This window comes from Scleropages formosus, chromosome 8 (genome assembly GCF_900964775.1).
Source record: "Scleropages formosus chromosome 8, fSclFor1.1, whole genome shotgun sequence".
Classification (NCBI taxonomy): domain Eukaryota; kingdom Metazoa; phylum Chordata; class Actinopteri; order Osteoglossiformes; family Osteoglossidae; genus Scleropages; species Scleropages formosus.
In genome coordinates, this window is record NC_041813.1 from 16,361,209 (window position 1) to 16,380,049 (window position 18,841).

Sequence of the window (18,841 nt, forward strand, 5' to 3'; positions counted from 1 at the left end):
TTTTGATATATTACAGTCTCCAAAATAATGTAGCCAATTCTCATGTACATTAAGAAGATTTTATTCTTTGGTATAAAGGCACATTAAAAAAAGGGAAAAAAAAGTGATTAAACTGGCATGTCAAGATCAGATGCATTATAAAGTCCAACTCCGGTCCTTCTCACAGCCAGAGATTACTGAGCAAGGGTAACAAATAAGCTCCCCTCTCCATGGGCCCCCCCCACAGAAGACCTCAGATTTGGGTGTGGTTGAGTGGAACTTGCAGCCAGGGAGGGGGTCCTGAGACCACTCTACTACCAGCTCTCTTCAACCACAAACTGCAGGGTGTTTGCAATACAAGTTGCCATTTCTGTCATCACACAGCCATCAAAGCCATCATTTGGTCTGAAAAGAGCAAACGGAAAAATCGGGAGCGATTGAACTAGGGTGTGGTCACAGTCTGTTCATCCGTATCTCCATGATGGTGCGATACAGGTCTCAAGAGTTTCATTGCGACAGAGGCGGTCTGATGTACTAAAACAAGCAAAATGTAAAAATACTGTTTACTTGCACTAGTTAACAGAACCACAGATTTCCAAAGATGTAAAGGCAGTCACCGGAAGGGCTTCTCTCAAAAAGACAGCTCTGCCAAGTTGTAGATAGATTTTTTTTCTAAAGGAAAAATATGAATAATAAAATCAAATGTATCACAGCTTCACCAACAAACCTGGCAAGTGGCAGTCCAATTAAATTAGTGGAGGAATATGGAAGTGCTGTTGCAAAAAATGTATCCCAAAAGAAAATGTCCAATATTGCAATTGTCCCAGAAAAGGGGGGAAAAAAAAAAAAAACAAAAAATCTCAAGCTGTTGCATGAGAAGGGGAAAAAAAAAAAAGGGCAAATTCTTAAACTTGTTTTCCTCATCTGCTTCAAAGAAAACTAACTCTTTTAAACACCTCTGTTAGGTGTTTGACCTGTGGAAAATATCCATACACAACATCTAGGGTATGCCTTAATTTTACTTGAGCCACAATGTGGAGAAAAATGTAAGGCAAATTTTATGTGTTGAAATGTGGTCTCAAAGGAGTGACCAACCCTTCCACAAAAAAAAAAAAAAAAAAAAAAAAGAAATAACACCGGACAGAAAAGCAGTACCAAATGCTTTCTTTCCTAATTTGTTCTCCATCACTGATAGAAATGATCATAACTCATCCCGAGCCGCACTGTCCAGTGGCGACTGCAGCACATCTGTGTTCTGAGCCTCGCTGCTGATCTCTGCCTGCTCGTGGGTCTTGCTGCCAGCCCGAGCACGGTCCCAGTCTGTTCGGACCTTCTCGTTGTCCCACACTGTGGAGGTCTCTGTGTCGCTGATGTACCCAGGGTCACCCGTGTAGTGGGTGGGATACACCAGAAGGGGTTCTGCTGAGAACGCCTTCAGGTCTCTCGTTTCAAACTGCTCCATATAGTCTGAGCTGGTGGGAGGAAGACAGATTCATCTTTACAACATTGCTCAAATGCACCGCCCTTGATGCAAATCAAGGCAATCAGTAGCATTACAGTTTTGGACTGTTGTCTTGCAAGCTGACAGTCCCTGGATCAAACCCTACTTCTGCTGCAGTGCCCTAGACAAAGCACTTACAGAAAACTGCTCTAGTAAGAAAACCCTGCTGTCTAAATTAACAAATAATTACAGCATTATTTTCTTTTCTTTACATTATATACCACCTTAGACAAAGGTGTTAGATAAACAAACGCTAATTAATAATAAATTCAGAGTTGGCTGGGGATGTCAGTAAAACGGCACATACACAGGATGCTTGTTGAACATGACAGGGAGGAACTCATCCACTGGCAACATCTTCGACAGAGGCTCTGCCTTCAGCAGCTTCTTAGCACCCTGGAGCGAGATCATGTACCCCAGCGTCCAGTAGGAGTAGTCAGCCTCCACAAGGTTGTGGATGTTGGGTACGGCTTTCTCTGGGTGGTCCACCTGCATCCTCTTCCTTCCAATGTAGCTGAGAAAGAGAAAAGCATGGGAACAAAGCCAAGAAGATCAGAGATGCACTTGATACCTCCTGAGCTGCAAATTGATTGCATCTGTGACAGGTGCCTCCATGTTCTTACATGAGATCCCAGTCTAAGCCCTCACTGTCCACCTCACGCATCAAATTCTGCAGCCGGCGCTTGAAGAAAACCTCAAAGCGCAGATCGTCCTCAATCACCAAAGAAGTCTTCAGCCCTCGATCCACAATCTGTATGAACAGGAATGAAAGTTTCAGAGACAGAAAGACACAGCATCACCATAAAGTGGCTGCCTCCTTTCTGCCTTCAGTGACCCAAGTATGCCAGTATCACACCTGGGGTACCGCCTGCTCTTTTTACCTCAGTCCAGATGTTGTAGTGGGAGATAAAGCAGCCAAGCTCTCCCTTGGTGAGCGGTCGGCCATGATACGGGTCACTGTAGCCAGGAAGCATGTGGATGCCCATAGCGTGGATTTGACTGACATTCATCGCTCTGTCAGAGACAAGAGATCCAACACTGATCAAGGTTCTGACCAACGCGAACCAACAGCTCAGTGGCGTGTTGATTCCAGAACCTACTTGCCATCCACAGCGGCAATGACCTTGCAGTCGATCTCCAGCTCAAACAGAGTGTGCAACATGCGCTCACGACGGTCAGCCCGCCGCAGCAGATTGATCATGAATACCTGTGGAGGACACACAACCGCTTAAACCTTGGCCTTGGGTTGAAGGAAAAAGTCACTATGACCACCCTCACCTCATCAAAGCCCATCTTATCCGGAACTTTCTTGGGAAGGGGAATGAATCTGGAAGGTTCCACTGGAGGATTGCGCACTAGGTGGACATAGAGGATGAACCATTAGCTTGTCAGATGAAGGGGGGGCTGACAGGTGCAAACACATGTCAGGAGTCAGACCTACCCATGACCTCTAGCTGGGTGTGCAGAAAGCTGTCAGCCTCATCCTGCAGGGTACCATGGGTACGCAGAGGGATGGGGAGGTACCCATAAGTCTCTCTGTTGCACACAAACATTTGGACATCTGTGGAAGAGAAAGATAACCACCAAGTTGTGGAACCAAAGGGATGATGTACATAACCCCCAATAAAGGACAAAATCACTACAGTATACGGCCAGTTGGCCTTGTACCTGCCATGCGGGCAGAAAAGGCAAAGATTATGATGTCATCAAACGCCCAGCTGTAGTCGGGGTGGGGTGGGTGGAAGGCCAGCTGGCGAGACGCCTCCTTGCGCAGGTCAACCAAGAAGGTGGAGTGCACCATGGGAACAGCGAAGCAGCCTTTGCGGATCTGCTTGCGGATGGGTATGTAAGCAGGAGTCCGCTTGTAGTAACCCTGCAGGGAAGGTGGCACAGTGATGGGCAGGAAACACACACACCTATGCCAAACAATGCTTATTTTAACCTGGAATCTCTCTTGATCTTGTTTACAAGTTAGGACAGCTGGTAGCGTAATGGTTAGCGCTGTTCCCTTTGGACCCAAGATTGCAGGTTTGATTCCCACCTCTGACTGTAGTACCCTTGCGCAAGGTATTTACTCAAAATTACCTAACTGTATAAATGGGTAAACAATTGTAAGCTTGTGATAATTGTAAGTTGCTTTGGAGAAAAATGTCATCTAAATTAGTAAATGTATATATTTATTATTCACTGCTGCTTGCTGACAAAAAAAAAAAAAAATTTCAACAAACCTGAAAAATAAGAGAGAGGCCACACTCACTCAAATGACAAGGCACGGAATTTACTTTATTCAGTATGGTAGTATTTCAATCATCAGTGTGGCCTTCAGACCCATTTCCACTCTTTTGTCCTACACACAAATGTCCCCCACGCCATGCTGTGGAGCGGTACCTGCGTGGTCATCCCGCACCAGAAGTTGGAGTAGGCCGCTCGGGACTCCAGCATGGGCGCGACAACAGTTTTGTTCTCGGCGATGAGCTTCCAGAGGACATCCTGATTGGTCAGGAGGTTGTCACAGTCCACCAACTAAGGGCGAGGACGAAAATGCAATGGAATGGAAAACAATGGTCATGACTATAACACAAGTCCTGCCTACGGGTGTTTAAGTTACTGCTATGTATTACTTAGCTGGCCTTTGTCAGTTACCTTGGACAACGACAAAGGGGCGGAGTAGAATAGCAGAGGCCCTTCGTGCTACGAGTCTGAAGCTTTGACCACTATGCTACGAACACTGTGCTGGAAAAACCATTATCTGAAAATTCATATTTAATACACAGCACATTGTTTTAGAATTAAGAGAGAAATTTTTTCATCCATTATTCTAACCGTCCCCAAAAGTTACCTTGGACAAATAAATAATAATAAAGAAAAATGTTTAATGACATCTGTTGCCACCAGGGGGCACAGTCTGACAGGGCTCCAGGACTGGACATGAACAATGACTGCTGTGTTCAGCCTGCCACAGATTATACCTTCCCAACTGGAACAGAACTCTGGAAGACAAATGGATGCCTGGATGGCATGAAGTAAGAGCAAAAGTATAATTTTAGTGGTTTTAAATAGAATTTAAATTAAACATTTAGGCAGCTCTCAAAAGTTTTGATGTACTGCATCACAGACACATTCTGAACTTTTTGAATTTTTAACCCAGCTGTAATAATTGGGAGTGTTGCCCTGCTGCTTTTTATGTGCCCCTGGCTTAAGGAAGTAAATAACTCCTTGGGGGCCATGCTACGGTTCAGTGGCAAGGGGACCCTTGTCTGCGTGAGACATAAACGCACCAGGAAGTAATCAGCCCACATGTCACGAGCAGACTCCAGAGCCGCCTGCCGGAGCTTCATCACATGTGCGTAACGCTCATTTGTCCACTGCTTCGGCCCACTTTCATCTTCGTAGGACCTGAGGCGAACACGCGCAAGATGTCTCAACTGCCAATGAAGGTGGTTGATTGAAGAGCATGGATGAAAAACAGGAAACACACACACACACACACACACACACACACACACACACACAGAGAGATTAAACTGAAAGACACCTGGGCTCCTCTTGAGGCCTCCACTCCACATAATGGTAGAGGCTCTGCACCTTGATGAGCCAGTTGCGCAGGATGGCTGTGGTATTGTCTACATTGTGATCCGTTGCCACCCTGTGGACAAAGAGTGTACCTCAGTGAGACTGACTGACGAAACCTTATTTATCCTGAGGGAAGCCACATGGGGAATACAAACAACACCGTAGCAAAAGAATCACAGAAAGCTGGCCAGCCAAAAACTGGACAAGGACAGGAATAAGAGTAGAACTTATTTCTCTTGTGTATGCAAGTATATGAATTAAAACATAAGCCGCACAAACACACAACGCAAAGGTTGTTGGTTGATCCTCTTGTCTCCGGCCTTCCTGTGTGCCCAGAGAGTGTGCAGCTTCCAGGCCACCTCACAAGCTTCTGGTCATTGGTCAGACACCAGCCATTCCTCAGTGTTGCCACAAAAGAGAAACCACAGAGTGCAGATCTCCAGCAAAGAGCCTTGTACAAAACAACGTGGACACAAAGACGAAACCAACATAAATGGAAAGCACACAAACACATACATTTACTTATTTAGCTGACACTTTTCTCCAGAACAACTTAATGCCACCTTAACAACTTTAGCCCTCTATACAGCTAGATAATTCTTCAAGTACCAATTGAGGGTAACTATCTTGCAGAAGGGTATTAGAGCAAGATGTGGGATTTGAACCCAGGGCCTTCAAGTCCAAAGACTGCAGCTCTAACAACTATGCCACCTGCAGCCACAGATCAAGCAGAAAAAACTAATCAGCACCAAGGTCAAGTCATACACACAACTGGTTGTTCAAGGGAAACAGTATGAGGTGTGTGCTGGAGATAAACGACACGTGGGTCCCTGTCTCTGGGATGCATTGGAACTGACAATTTGGGAGATGCTCCAGCCTGTTCACAGAAGCTGTGGTGAAGTCAGGTGGTGAGGAGTTTCTCATCTACCATGTACATCAGGAACTCATGCCATGTTGACCTTCAGCCCCCACTCTCATGCTAACCCTTACCAGCACTGGGAAAGAACACACACTGACACCAATGCCGAGGAGCAGGTGGAGTAACAGGTAAGGAGCTGCATTTGATGTCGGTCGTTTCCCTCTGGCCAGAGTTTAAGGAATGGGGATGGAGAGTCAATATGACTGACATACCTGTATAAATAAAATTTAAAAAAATGGTAAAAGGAAGACAGGCTTGCTCAAAACTAACAAGCCTTGCCAGCTTTAAATGAGTAACATAAGAATCATCGCCCAAACTTAGAACATGTGCTCGCCTGCCATAACCAGAGGCACACTAATTGGGACTATCACCTCGAGTGTGTTTTTTCCCCCGTGACCGCAACACATCCATATTTCACTATGCTCAGCTGACTAAATTACAGACGTGCCAGTCAGACAGGCACATGTGAGGCAGTTGATGAAAGAGAGCAGGAGGGGGAATGCAGAAGAATAAACACAGGCTTTGTGAAGGGAGATGGGATGCCAAAGCAGTGCCATGCTGCTGACTCAGTCTGTGTGTGTGTGTGTGTATACACAAAGAGGAGTTTGTAGCAGACAAGCCCATGAGTTCAACAGAGGGTGAAAACAGACGTATTTTACAAACACAGACAGATCAGGGACCATGAGAGTACACAGCCACCTGCAGGATTTTCCTGCCTGGGACACTGCACTCCTGTGTGCGAACTCAAGAAAGGTCTCAAAACTCATCTCCATAGGACCCATTTTAGTCCCAAGCTCCTGTCACCATCCTCAGTTAGTCCTGCACCAACTGCTTCTTCTCATCTATGTGTTTTACTGTTTGTGCCACTTGTGTATGGAGCCACTGGAATATGCGCAATAGGGACAGCATGCAGTATAGAGGTTACGGCAGAAGGATGCAGGTTTCAATCCCTTTTCCTGCCATAGTACCCTTAAGCAAGGCACTTACCCTGAATTGCTGTGGTAAAAATGATCCAAGTGTATAACTGCACAATTTTAAGTCTCTTTGGAGAAAATCAACTGCATAAAAGTATATTACGTTGTTTTGTTGACACTTTTCTCCAAAGTACCTACAATTCTTTTTTCATTTATACAGTTAGGTAATTTTCACTGGAGCAACCTCACTCAAGGGCACTACAGCACTAGGTCAGATGTGAACCTACAACCTTCAGATCCAATGTCGGCAACTCTGACCACCATGCTACCGGCTGCCCCGCAGCAAAAGAACGAGCAACTCCATGCTCAAGATGAGCTCAATATGTCTTGTGGTGTTGCAGACAAAAACTCTCACATGTGACACACCCTCCACTTCAATTAGGTTTCCGCTCACCCCATCTCATCTTTAATTCAAGCCCTTCGCAACAGATGAAATCCTTCACCGACTGTTTTCCATCTTTGCCTGAGGAGCAGCTGTAGAGAACATCAAACCTCCAGCCAAAAGCTGGAAGCTTTTTATGAACCAGAGACTACTTCTGAATGTGGTCATGAAGACCTGTGCCAAGCAAGCTTTGTGGCTTCATCCATCAGCTACAACAATTGCACTCTTCTTTAGACTGCTGAGACAACCAAGCAGCAAGAAGACACTTTGATCTCCAAACATGAGCACTGGGATGGCTGACCAGGGCAGGACACTAAGATGACTCACTGGGAGATGTAGCCTTACAGAAATGGATGTGTGAAGGCCCTAGTTATGACCAATAAAACAGGGAATGGTTGACTACGGAACTGCTATCCTTAGCTTTTACTGGACAAGTTCCAGCCAACAAAGGGAACACTATCACCCCAATTAGAAGGAACTCAAGAGAATAGCAGTTCACAGCAAGTTCCTGGTTAAGTGTCCTCAGTCTTGTCCAGTTACAGGGATGTTCTACAAAGCCTCTCGCCACAGCCAGGTTTCTCTGAACAACTCGCCTTAATGACCGTCTCTCGGTTGGCGACAAGCTGAGGAAGACAGGTTGCTGTACTAGCAGGAGGAGGACGTACTGGTCCTCTTCCAGGGCAGTGGGTCTGAAGCCATGTTGTTCATTTCCTTCAGTGTAAGAAAAGCTGTTTGGCCTGCAGGATCAGACTATAATAGCATGAGAAAACACACACACACACACACACACACTTGCTTGCACACTGCTTCCTGCTGCTGTGATCCAACCCCTCTGAACATCTGCAGTAATGCCAAAATTCATCAGAAATATTTGCTGTACTACATGAATGCCACTCCCCCCGCCACTTCAGGCTCCCCTAAACTTAACAAGAACTTCATTCTTTCCCAGCATTGCTTCGTAGAAGGGTCCCACAAAGATGCAAGCATTTTCAAAGTTACATCATTCCTTTACAAGCTTACCTGACTGAATGCTCACGCTGACATCACAAATAACACGTTGAGTAAAGCGACAGTCAGAGACAGCGATGGGAGGCTGTCAGATGCTGTGAGCTCGCTCAGCTCTTCCACACTCTTAACTACACACAGGACTATCACTGTGCCATAAACACCCAAAGCACCGCAGATACCATGTCCCTCTGATGATTCCCGTGCACCCTGAGGAAAGAGCCGCGCAGGGGTGAGCCGAGCCTCACGTCCAGTCAGTGTGTCAGAAAACAGGAATGCATGACACTGCTCTTCCACGCTTCTCACAGTCTGAGAGCAGCTGTTCTACCAGGACCAAGGGTACGGCAAAAGCCCCGTTTTAGACACGCCAAAGTCCAGATACACAATATATATTCCTTTCCTTCTGCAAGGTGGCTGCAAGGTTATGAAGACCAAAGTAGGATTTAACATGTCAGTCAACAGCACAGTCGTGTTTTGCTCCATAAACTGTGAAACGGCTGCAACATTTCCGTTACAAGACCTTCTAGGTCCATTTAAATTCTGTTTTAAAGTTAGATTCCTTGCGAACGTTTGGAAACGTGGATGCTGTGTATCAGACATCCAAAAAACAACGCGCGTTCGTCGCACATGCCGCACGTCGCAGAACAGATTCCCAAACATGCGAAACACATTTTAACTCTCAAGAAGCTACCTGAACATTTTTGTGTGGTCTACATCTTTCGTGACATTTTTGTGGTTCACTGAAATCCCAGCTTTTTCCTGCGCTTGTCCTTCACCCTACATTTCGTTGCTCATAATGGAAAAGTATGGCATAGAAAAAGTGGGGGTCGGGCAACATAACTCTCTTTGTTTTGTCCTCTGAGAAGCTAATGCAAAGGGGAGGGGGGGTCTTTTCAACATATGAGCGCTTCAGATGAGAAACTCTGAATTTAAACATGGAAACTGTTACAGACAAAAAGAACCTTGTCCTTTGACAGTGGAGATACATGTGCCTCTATCAAATGTTGCAGAAGTGATGAGAAATGGTCTGCACCCACCTAGATCCTCCACGTGTAACACACATACAGGAAACATATATAATTCTACATTATGCAAAGAAGTTATTAAAATGATTTGATCTGAGAGGGAACTTTTAAAATGTGTAAAACTTTAAAAATGAGATAACCTATTACCATGCAAATGCATGCCCACAGATTGCTTGAAAACGATTATTTACACGTTACAAACAGGTAAACATATTTATAGACTTACTCAACTTATAACAAGTAGTAGAGCAGTAAGTCAACATGGTTTAGAGGCTCTGAAAGTTTATAATGAATGATAAAGAGACAGGTCTGTTTCTTTATCTTTGGTCTGTCTTGTTTTCCTATTTGTCTTGTTCATTTCTCAGCCTGACTTGTTTTTTTTTGCCTCTTAACTTGTAAAAGTTTTTTTCCCTGTAGGTTTGTCTGCTTCTCTTTAGGTCTGATGTGTTAATTAGTCTACGTTTTTGCCATCTGGTTTTTCCATTCTGCCTCAGGCAGTGCCTGTCCTGTCCTGTCCCTTGGTCTTCCCGGTCTTCTCCATCTACGTTTTTCCCTTTATTTAATTTATCATCCTCTCTTCTAAGTTTCCCCCCCCCCTCTTTTTGTAAAGTTTGTTAGTTTTTGTCTGCCTGTTTTGTTTCGTTGCCAGCCCGGTATGTGTAGGTGTGTGCGGAGGGGGGGGGTGCGCGCGTGCTCTCACCAGAGGGACATGCGGTCCTTCGGGTAGCGCAGGCGCTCCACGGTGCCCAGGACGTGAGGCAGGCTGTGCTCCGAGTTGCGGCAGATGAGCGCGAGCAGGACGCGTGGTGCGAGCAGCGGCGACTCGGGGCTCCACCGCTCCTCAGGAAAGTAGCCCCGGGCTCGGCGGGGCACGAGCAGGAGAACCAGGAAGCAGACGGAGAGCACGGAACGGACCGGTACCATTTCAGCACACAAATAAAAAATAGGGTGGGAAATAAAAGAGAAGAGCTGGATTTTTTTTTTTTTTTAAAGAAAATAAAAAAAAAAGAAAGGTGGAAAGGAAGGAGGAGACGACGCTCGAGCGGCCGCTTTAACGTCCCCCGACAGAAATCGGACGCCACCACGACACAGCAAGCAAAACTCAATGGTAGTAATTAAAGGGAACGTCTTAAAGGCACTACAGCACAATGACGTCATTTTCCAGTCCAGTTGGCAACGCGGACACGTGATCATGCCGCTTTGTACGTCATACAGCCTGTAACCACTTCCACCGTAACTTACACAGAACCCAGATTAAAAACCCAATTAAAAATGAACTTAATTTATAACTAAAACGACATTGTATGCAGAGCTTAGTCAAATATACGCATACTGGCATAAATAAAATGAAATAACGGCAACAAAACTAAAACACTATTAACTTACCTTCCACTGAAAAAAGCAGCCCCAAGTATACATATTTATCATAAAATACATTTTTTGATCAACTGGTAGCCATTTCTTTAAGAACAGCTGGCTTTTATGCTTTGAATATGCATGAACATTATTTGAAAACACTTCTTACATTCCCCAGTTTTCCCCTTACAAAGCTTATGTTTTGGAACCAAAGCAAGGTAAAGTGATAATGTTTAGTCATTTTTCATACACACTTCACTACATAAATACAATCTGGAGTGTGGAATCTTGTTGTGTGTGCCATACTGTGGTAGGCCCAATACATATATTCATAACTGCTGGTTTGAAAAACAACGACATAAAACATTCCAGGGATGGTATAATTAATGCATCAGCAAAAATATAGAATATTTTTAAGAAGGAGGAAACAGAGGATTGGTTGTGTTGCAATCATCTCTGTCAAAGCCTCATTCAGTCCTTATTGGGAAGCAGTTGACGTGGCTTCCAGTCTGAAGCTATCACAGGATGAGCCGCAGGCATAAATGTGGACACAGTAAAAGCCACGTTTCAACTCTCTACTTCTCACTCTCTTTCTCGGGGAACCAAGATCATTGAAAAATTCATACACAACTTCTATGGAATATGTACTGAACCAGTAGTCTTGCACACCTGGGTTTGAACCTGAAATCAATCTTGTGCACTTGACGGCAAACACCTTCCCAACATCTGCACGATATACTAGTCAAAATGACCCTTCCATTAAGCACATTAATGTTTAATGCTTTAAAACACTAAGCAGTATCAAGGCCTACTACTCAATTTTTAACTTTAAGTAAAGAAAAAATTATATTCAAGGGACAGCTGGTAGCATAGTAGTTAGAGGTACTGCCTTTGGATTCAAAAGTTGCAGGTTTGATCCCCATTTCTAACTAGTACCCTTGAGCAAGGTACTTAGCCTACAAATTGCTCCAGTAAAATTACCCAGCTGTATAAATGGGTGAATAATTGTAACCTTAACACTGTCACATTAGAGAAAAACATCAGATAAATGTAATATTCACCAATCCAAGACCATACAGCACTTTCAAATTTAGTGCAGAGGTCACAGTCTCTTCAGTACTTATCCAGCTGAGCTGTAGCACGCCAGCGTGGTTACAGTGTCGCGAGACACTGGAACACCACTTATTCACCATGTTGAATATAATACAGTGCTTTATACCGTACACTTGTAAGTGCACCTTAGAGTATGACTGATGGTTTGTGCTGTAAGAAAGAACACTATGCACCTGAGGAGAATTAAAAACATCTTGTAAACAGCAAACAATAGCTTTCAGATAAACCAGAAAGCCAGTGGAATGATTTCTGTAGGATTAACAGAAATAAGATGATTCAAAATGGTCATTGTTTCGCACTCTCTGCTTGGGAAATTGGCAGGAATGTTATTTTTACATGATTTGTTTTATGCATGCTTTTATTAAAATTTACTTGGTCAACTTAGTTTAGTTCATGGCTAAATACAGCCTTGAAATGGACTGGTTTCAGGTCCAGCATGTACCATGACTCACACCCTTTGTTTCTGGGATAGGTTCCAGACACTAAAACACTGCACCATTATTCATAGATGGATAGGATTGCAATACCTTGCAGGAGTCTATAGCTGGGCTTTTATTGAAGGAATTCTAGCTCCTTGTTCTGCTGTGTGGCACCCCACTAAACAAAAATTAATCACATGCTTAAACTGTAAACAGTGTCACAAGTAAATATAAAATATTTCCACATTTAATCTTTTATAATTTTATTTGTCTTTTTCCCCCCACAGTTTGTGAAAAAATCACAACTAATTTTGTGTGAACACTTAGTTGATTATGCTCCTGAATCCCAGGGCTGCATTCTGATGACTGATAGAAACTGAGCAGGAGCAAAAGTAAGCATCAGGGGTAACAGTCTACTGCTGTTTCTCAGAAGTAAATTTTTACACAAGTTCTCTAACAAAGAAGGAGAGAACTGTTTCATAAACCAAATCCATCTCTCAGTGTACAACAGTGCATGCAGAAGACTAAGCTTTAAGTACTTCACATCTGTAACAGCACTCATGACCAGAACTAACTTTTCACCTTACCATAATGGTCCCAGTACAAACTGTTCTACTGCTCAGTAACAATTCACACGCCAATCTCCAGTGGTGCACACGGGTCAGCTGCAGGTGGGTATTTTAACAGTGCAGACATCATTGGGCATCAAGAACTGTTTAGGTCCACAGATACTACCATTTTTCCTTTTTACAACATTATCTAGCGGAGTCAAGGAGGTTATATTTGGGATGTTTTTGAGCTACATTGTTTCCCACTCCACTCACTTAGTTTGAGCCCAATGCTGTCTCTTTGACCCCCTGGTGGTGATGTTACAGCTCTGTCCCAGAAGAGGGTTTCTCCACCTGGATGGTGAGTAAAGCTGCTGCAGGCTCATCCAGGAGCCAGAAGAGATCACCTTGGCTAGGCGCAACTTGAGCTGCAGGCAGCTTTGGGTCTTCTGCTCCCTCCAGCACTTGCTGAGGAAATCAGAAAATCCACAGTGTTGTGCTGAGAATAAAATGCTAAGGGTAACATTAGATCTATACCTAGATGAGTTGTCCACAGAACTAACTCAAATGGGTGTTCAGTGCAAATACAGGTGGTCTCCAATTTACGATGGTTCGACTTGCAATTTTTTTTCGACTTTATGATTGTGAGCTGGCAATAGACATTCAATAGAAACCGTACTTCAGATTTAGAATTTTGATTTTTTTCCCCAGGCAAGCGATACGCAGAGTGATACTCTCTCTCAATGCTGGGAAGCAAGAGCGCTCCGCATTTCCCAGGCTGTCAAGCAAAGGTCTGTATTAGTTGTATTAAATGCATTTTTGACTTACGATATTTTTGACTTATGACTTTGACTCATAATCCATTATGTTCCCCAAAACCTCATCGTAAATCGGGGGTCACCTGTAAATGGACAGCTGGACCATAGCCTTACATCAACTTCATGGCACTTACCTTTAGCACAGGGGCTTTGCTGCCCCCTGTTGACACAAAAGCAACACAGCGGGCAGCATTGACAACAGGCAGTGTCAAGGTTATGCGCTGAGGTGGGGGTTTAGGAGAGTTGCTTATGGGAGCCACTGTCTTATTGGTCTCCTGAAGGAAAGGAGTGTTGAAAAAAAAAAGAAAAAACCTCAGAGCACAAGGGAGTAAATACATGTGTCTGGAAGGAGTGTGAGGAGAGTGAGTCAAAAAGGAGACTTTGATGGTATGATGAACACACTCAGATTAACAGCAAGCACATATGACTTCAAAAATACACCCGGACGTTAGACTATAAAACACATGTGCTGCAGCACATGGGACTAGAAATGGACCTGGTAGTGATCCAGATGTAGATCACAGGGGGTGACACCCAGAGGTGCAGAGGAACATGCTGAAGATTCCAAGTTTCCTTTGTGGCCTGGAACTTTGAGGTAATGCTGCTGTGTTTGTGTCACTTTGAATCCCCCCATCCCAACAAGTCCCCTACCAGTCAGTGGATTTTAACACTACATGTAATGGCTACAGGCTGGAGATGAGCCATACAAACATATTCATGTACATACATATGGATATGCACATTTACTTAAAGGATAACTTTTCCTATACATTGACAGGATGCAGAATCCCAAACCACTAAGCTGTTACCATGTTTGGATAGGGTGTGATTTTCCTGCAGATAGACCAGATTGGCAGTTTTACCTTACCTCCAGCAAAGGGTGATTTGGAAAGAGTGAGCAAGTATGTCCATCTGGCCCCATCCCAAGGAGCAGCAGGTCAAATACAGGAATGGGCTCACCAGGAAAGTTCTAAACAAATCGCACAAACACCAGATCACAGTCTAAACAACACAACAGACTGTACTGATCTTTTTAGGTATACAGACATCCAGTTAAACCAAGAGTACCTCTGTATACGTACCACACTAAGCTTGCGGGCATAGTCCTCTGCACATTGCTCCACAGATAGCGATGGGTCAATGGACAGGATCCTACTTTCAGGAATATTCATTTTGGAGAGTAGTTGGCTCTGAAAGACAGGGAGGAGATGAAGACAACCTATATACTCAGGAGACAGCAGGTCATGTAAAGGGTTAAGAATGTAAACTTGTAACCTGAAAATTTAAAGAAATTTTCCTAAAAAACTGAACAAAAGCAGCTATAATGTTGGGGTTGTGGGTCACTGAGGCTCAGCCATGAAAACAGTCCAGACTGTGTGTCAACCACACAAGTGCAGTCTATCATTCCATGAGAGCTAGTTTTCTTCAGGTTCCATGTTCAGGGGGTCAGCATCAAACACAAATGAGTGTCTGTGAGCCCAGGATGGTGACGTGTCATGTAGTTATGGCTTTTAAGACAACAGAAAGGCAATCAAGTGGTTTGCATTTTACTTAAATCCAGCAGTAAGCAAACAAAGTAGGCCTGTTCCAGCCATGGGACTTCAACAGAACAAACCCTTTTACAGTCTGTAGGGTACCTTGTATAATCCATAGGTGCTCTCTGCATCATCGAATGGGACTAGCCTCTCGTCACAGAAAGCAACAACCCAAGCACTGCTGTCGAGGTCCGGCAGGGCGAGGAGCTCCCGGCTCAGCAGGGAAACCAGGCTCCCCCCAGACAGACCTAGGGTGAAGCGCTGGCGTTCTGAGTTACAGGCCTGGCTGGCCCGTGAGGACACCAAACTGGCCAGTACTGGACCCAGTTCTGTAGCAGATGGGAAAACCAAAATCCTCCTGTTGGGCATGGCTGAAGAGCAGGGACAGAAAGATTGAGAGTTTTAGATTAAAATTTAATTTCTCTATGTAGCCAGAAGATGTCGCTGTGTACTCTATCATCATCATGGGCAGGATTCAGCGCATCTCTCCCATCAACTACATCAACTCCTCATACTTGTTCCCACATGTATGGCTAGTAGTCAGCCTACAGAAACACAACTGTCGCTTTATATCTATGATACAGTAATCTAAGTGCCGCCCTCTCGGATTTACAAAAATACAAGAAGATTTGTGCGTAAATTGGGACGATAACGTCGACAAATCAAGTCAGCTACCAAAGCAACTTAAGAGGTCTAAGTTTGTCAAAATTTTCTGCCAGAAATTAGACTATTACTGTGGGTTTTACTTCAAAAAATATAAAATTGGCATCGGGTATTTCTCGTCGTTGACAACGATACATCATGTCATTTGCTATGCGAGTCCCACACAGCGGCGACTCCAGGAACGCAGTGTGGAAAATATTTTGTTGTTCAGTTTCCGGACCCAGCAAATATTACCTTATTCCAATAATATTTATAGAGAAAAAGGAAACAAAGACCCCCGTTAATTCCACTACTCCTCCAACTTCCTACTTCCGTTCGCAACGACCAACCTTCTTCGCGTTGCATTGTGGGATAGACAATGAGTTGCATTGTGGAACCTGAAGTACAACAACGCCGGCTAGTGATTCTGATTAGCTTTCATTTTTCAGCGTTTTGTTAAGTGTTTATTACATACTCTTAGACGCATGGAACATATTAAAAAGTCATTAAATATTTACTTGGTACAACAAAGTAATAATACATATGATTCAATCACAATTTTAAGCCGTTGTGATTGAATCGTATTATCAACCATTTGTACTGTAAATCAAACCTTAAGGTTTTACTACAGTACATACAAGGGTTGATATTTCCATCCATCCATCTTCCTGCTCATTTGTCCTTCTAGGGTCACGGTGGCAACAGGGAGAGCAGGGAGGCCAAGACAACCCTGTCCCCCACAACTTCCTCCAGCTCAACCTGGGGGATCTCCAGCCGTTCCCAGGCCAACTGGGAGATATAATATCTCCAGCGGGTCCTGCACCGACCTCAGGGTCTCATCCCAGTTGGCCATGCCTGGTATATCTCCAAAGGGAGGCACCCAGGGGGCATCCTTACCAGATGCCTGAACCACCTCAACTGCCTCCTCTCAATGTGGAGGAATAACGGCTCTACTTTGAGTTCCTCCCAGATGTCCAAACTCCTCACTCTGTTACGGAGAGCGAGTCCCCACGCCCTGTGGAGACAACTCATTTCAGCCGCTTGTATCCACGATCTTATTCTTTCGGTTATTATCCAAGGTTCATAACCATAGGTGAAGCTTAAGGCTCAGCTCCCCCTTCACCACTACAGTTCAGTACAGCGACCGCTTTACTGCTGCCGCTGCTCCCATTCTGCAGCCAGTCTCACGCTCCCTTCTCCCTTCACTCGTGAACAAGACCCAAAGATACTTAAACTCCTTCACTTGGGGCCAATTCTCTCCCCTTCCCTAGAGTGGGCATGCCATCCTTTTTGTGAGAGAACCATGGACTCAGATTCGGAGGTGTTGATCCCCATGTGACGAAATTTAAATTATGCAATTCTTTCATTGAGGTGTGGTGGCGGAGCTGGTTTGGCCGGTTTCCACTGGGGGGGTTGTGGGTGTCCGGGGCTCGAATCCTGCTTGGGATGCCTTGCGATGGACTGGCATCCCCTCCAGGGTGTTTCCCCTTCCCCGTCAACCTTGCGCCGTGTGTTGCTGGGATAGGCTCCAGCTCGCCGCGATCTCACTCAGGACAAGCAGTTGTTGACAGGGGTGGATTGGAATTCTTTTTGACATAACTCCTTCACGGTGTTTAGCATATTGCTAGATGAACATTTTTACAATGGAAAACAAGAAAACAAATGGACATGCAGAAATGATATATATATATATATATATATATACACACAACCCCAATTCCAAAAAAGTTGGGACGATATGTAAAATGTACATAAAAACAGAATGCAATGATTTGTAAATCTCATAAACCCATATGTTCACAATAGAAAACATATCAAATGTTTAAACTGAGGAAATTTACCATTTTAAGAAAAAAATTAGGTAATTTTGAATTTGATGGCAGCAACACGTCTCAAAAAAGTTGGGGGGGGGGGCAACAAAAGGCTGGAAAAGTAAGTGTTACTAAAAAGAAATAGCTAGAGGAACATTTTGCAACTAATTATGTTAATTGGCAACAGGTCAGTAACATGATTGGGTATAAAAAGAGTATTTTAGCGATGCAGAGTCTCTCAGAAGTAAAGATGGGCAGAGGTTCATCAATCTGTGAAAAATTGCATCTACAAATTGTGGAATAATTTCAGAATAATGTTCCTCAATGTAAAACTGCAGAGACTTTGAATATCTCATCATCTACAGTACATAATATCATCAAAAGATTCCAAGAATCTGGAGAAATGTCTGTGCACAAGGGACAAGGGCAAAAATGAATATTGGATGCCCGTGATCTTCGGGCCCTCAGGCAGCGCTGCATTAAAAGCAGGCATGATTCTGTAATGGAAATCACTGCATGGGCTCAGAAACACCTCCAGAAATCATTGTCTGTGAACACAGTTTGCCGTGCCATCCACAAATGCAGGTTAAAGTTCTATCATGCGAAGAAGAAGCCATATGTGAACATGATCCAGAAATGCAACTGTCTTCTCTGGGCCAAAGCTCATTTAAAATGGACTAAGGCAAAGTGGAAAACTATTCTGTGGTCAGACGAATCGAAATTTGAAATTCTCTTTGGAAACCATGGATGCTACGTCCTCCAGACTAAAGAGGAGAGGGACCATCCGGCTTGTTATCAACTCTCAGTTCAAAAGCCTGCACATCTGGAAAGGCACCATCAATGCTGAAAGGTATATACAGGTTTTAGAGCAACATATGCTTCCATCCAGATGATGGTTTTTTCAGGGAAGGGCTTGCATATTTCAGCAAGACAATGCTAAACCACATACTGCCTCTATTACAACAGCACGGCTTTGTAGTAGAAGAGTCCGGGTGCTGAACTGGCCTGTCTGCAGTCCAGACCTTTCACCAGTTGAAAACATTTGGAGCATCGTGAAACAAAAAATACAACAAAGAAGACCCAGGACTATTGAGCAGCTAGAATCCTGTATCAGACACGAATGGGACAACATTCCTCTCCCAAAACTCCAGCAACTGGTCTCCTCAGTTCCCAGATGTATACGGACTGCTGTTAAAAGAAGAGGGGATGCTACACAGTGGTAAACATGACCCTGTCCCAAC

General features: G+C 44.2%; 2 protein-coding genes across 2 annotated transcripts; both read right to left on the minus strand.

Annotated features, from left to right (window-relative positions):
* Positions 1 to 1,098: 1,098 nt before the first annotated feature.
* Positions 1,099 to 10,534, minus strand: colgalt1a (collagen beta(1-O)galactosyltransferase 1a). The gene is made up of 12 exons (XM_018754600.2): positions 10,059 to 10,534; positions 5,016 to 5,126; positions 4,759 to 4,876; positions 3,869 to 4,003; positions 3,149 to 3,353; positions 2,922 to 3,041; positions 2,759 to 2,835; positions 2,581 to 2,687; positions 2,362 to 2,494; positions 2,104 to 2,231; positions 1,788 to 1,994; positions 1,099 to 1,451 (listed from the first exon to the last, which is right to left on the minus strand). Exons 1-12 carry the CDS (start codon positions 10,280 to 10,282, stop codon positions 1,181 to 1,183), a joined length of 1,836 nt encoding a protein of 611 aa, XP_018610116.1. The 5' UTR covers positions 10,283 to 10,534; the 3' UTR covers positions 1,099 to 1,180.
* Positions 10,535 to 12,172: 1,638 nt separating this feature from the next.
* pgls (6-phosphogluconolactonase) lies at positions 12,173 to 16,126 on the minus strand. The gene is made up of 6 exons (XM_018754631.2): positions 16,045 to 16,126; positions 15,250 to 15,518; positions 14,695 to 14,802; positions 14,481 to 14,582; positions 13,747 to 13,887; positions 12,173 to 13,262 (listed from the first exon to the last, which is right to left on the minus strand). Exons 2-6 carry the CDS (start codon positions 15,514 to 15,516, stop codon positions 13,116 to 13,118), a joined length of 765 nt encoding a protein of 254 aa, XP_018610147.2. The 5' UTR covers positions 15,517 to 15,518; positions 16,045 to 16,126; the 3' UTR covers positions 12,173 to 13,115.
* Positions 16,127 to 18,841: the final 2,715 nt, after the last annotated feature.

Bases quoted from the DNA above. Each gene is read 5' to 3' on its own strand.
- colgalt1a (XM_018754600.2), bottom strand. From the start codon at position 10,282: ATGGTACCGGTCCGTTCCGTGCTCTCCGTCTGCTTCCTGGTTCTCCTG. The intron at 3,042-3,148 runs GTACAAGGCCAA...TCTCTTCCACAG, and splicing joins CTTTTCTGCCCGCATGGCAG to ATGTCCAAATGTTTGTGTGC. The intron at 1,452-1,787 runs GTATGTGCCGTT...TCCTCCCACCAG, and splicing joins ATGTTCAACAAGCATCCTGT to CTCAGACTATATGGAGCAGT.
- pgls (XM_018754631.2), bottom strand. From the start codon at position 15,516: ATGCCCAACAGGAGGATTTTGGTTTTCCCATCTGCTACAGAACTGGGT. The intron at 14,803-15,249 runs GTACCCTACAGA...CCTGTCTTTCAG, and splicing joins GCACCTATGGATTATACAAG to AGCCAACTACTCTCCAAAAT. The intron at 14,583-14,694 runs GTACGTATACAG...CGATTTGTTTAG, and splicing joins ATGCCCGCAAGCTTAGTGTG to AACTTTCCTGGTGAGCCCAT.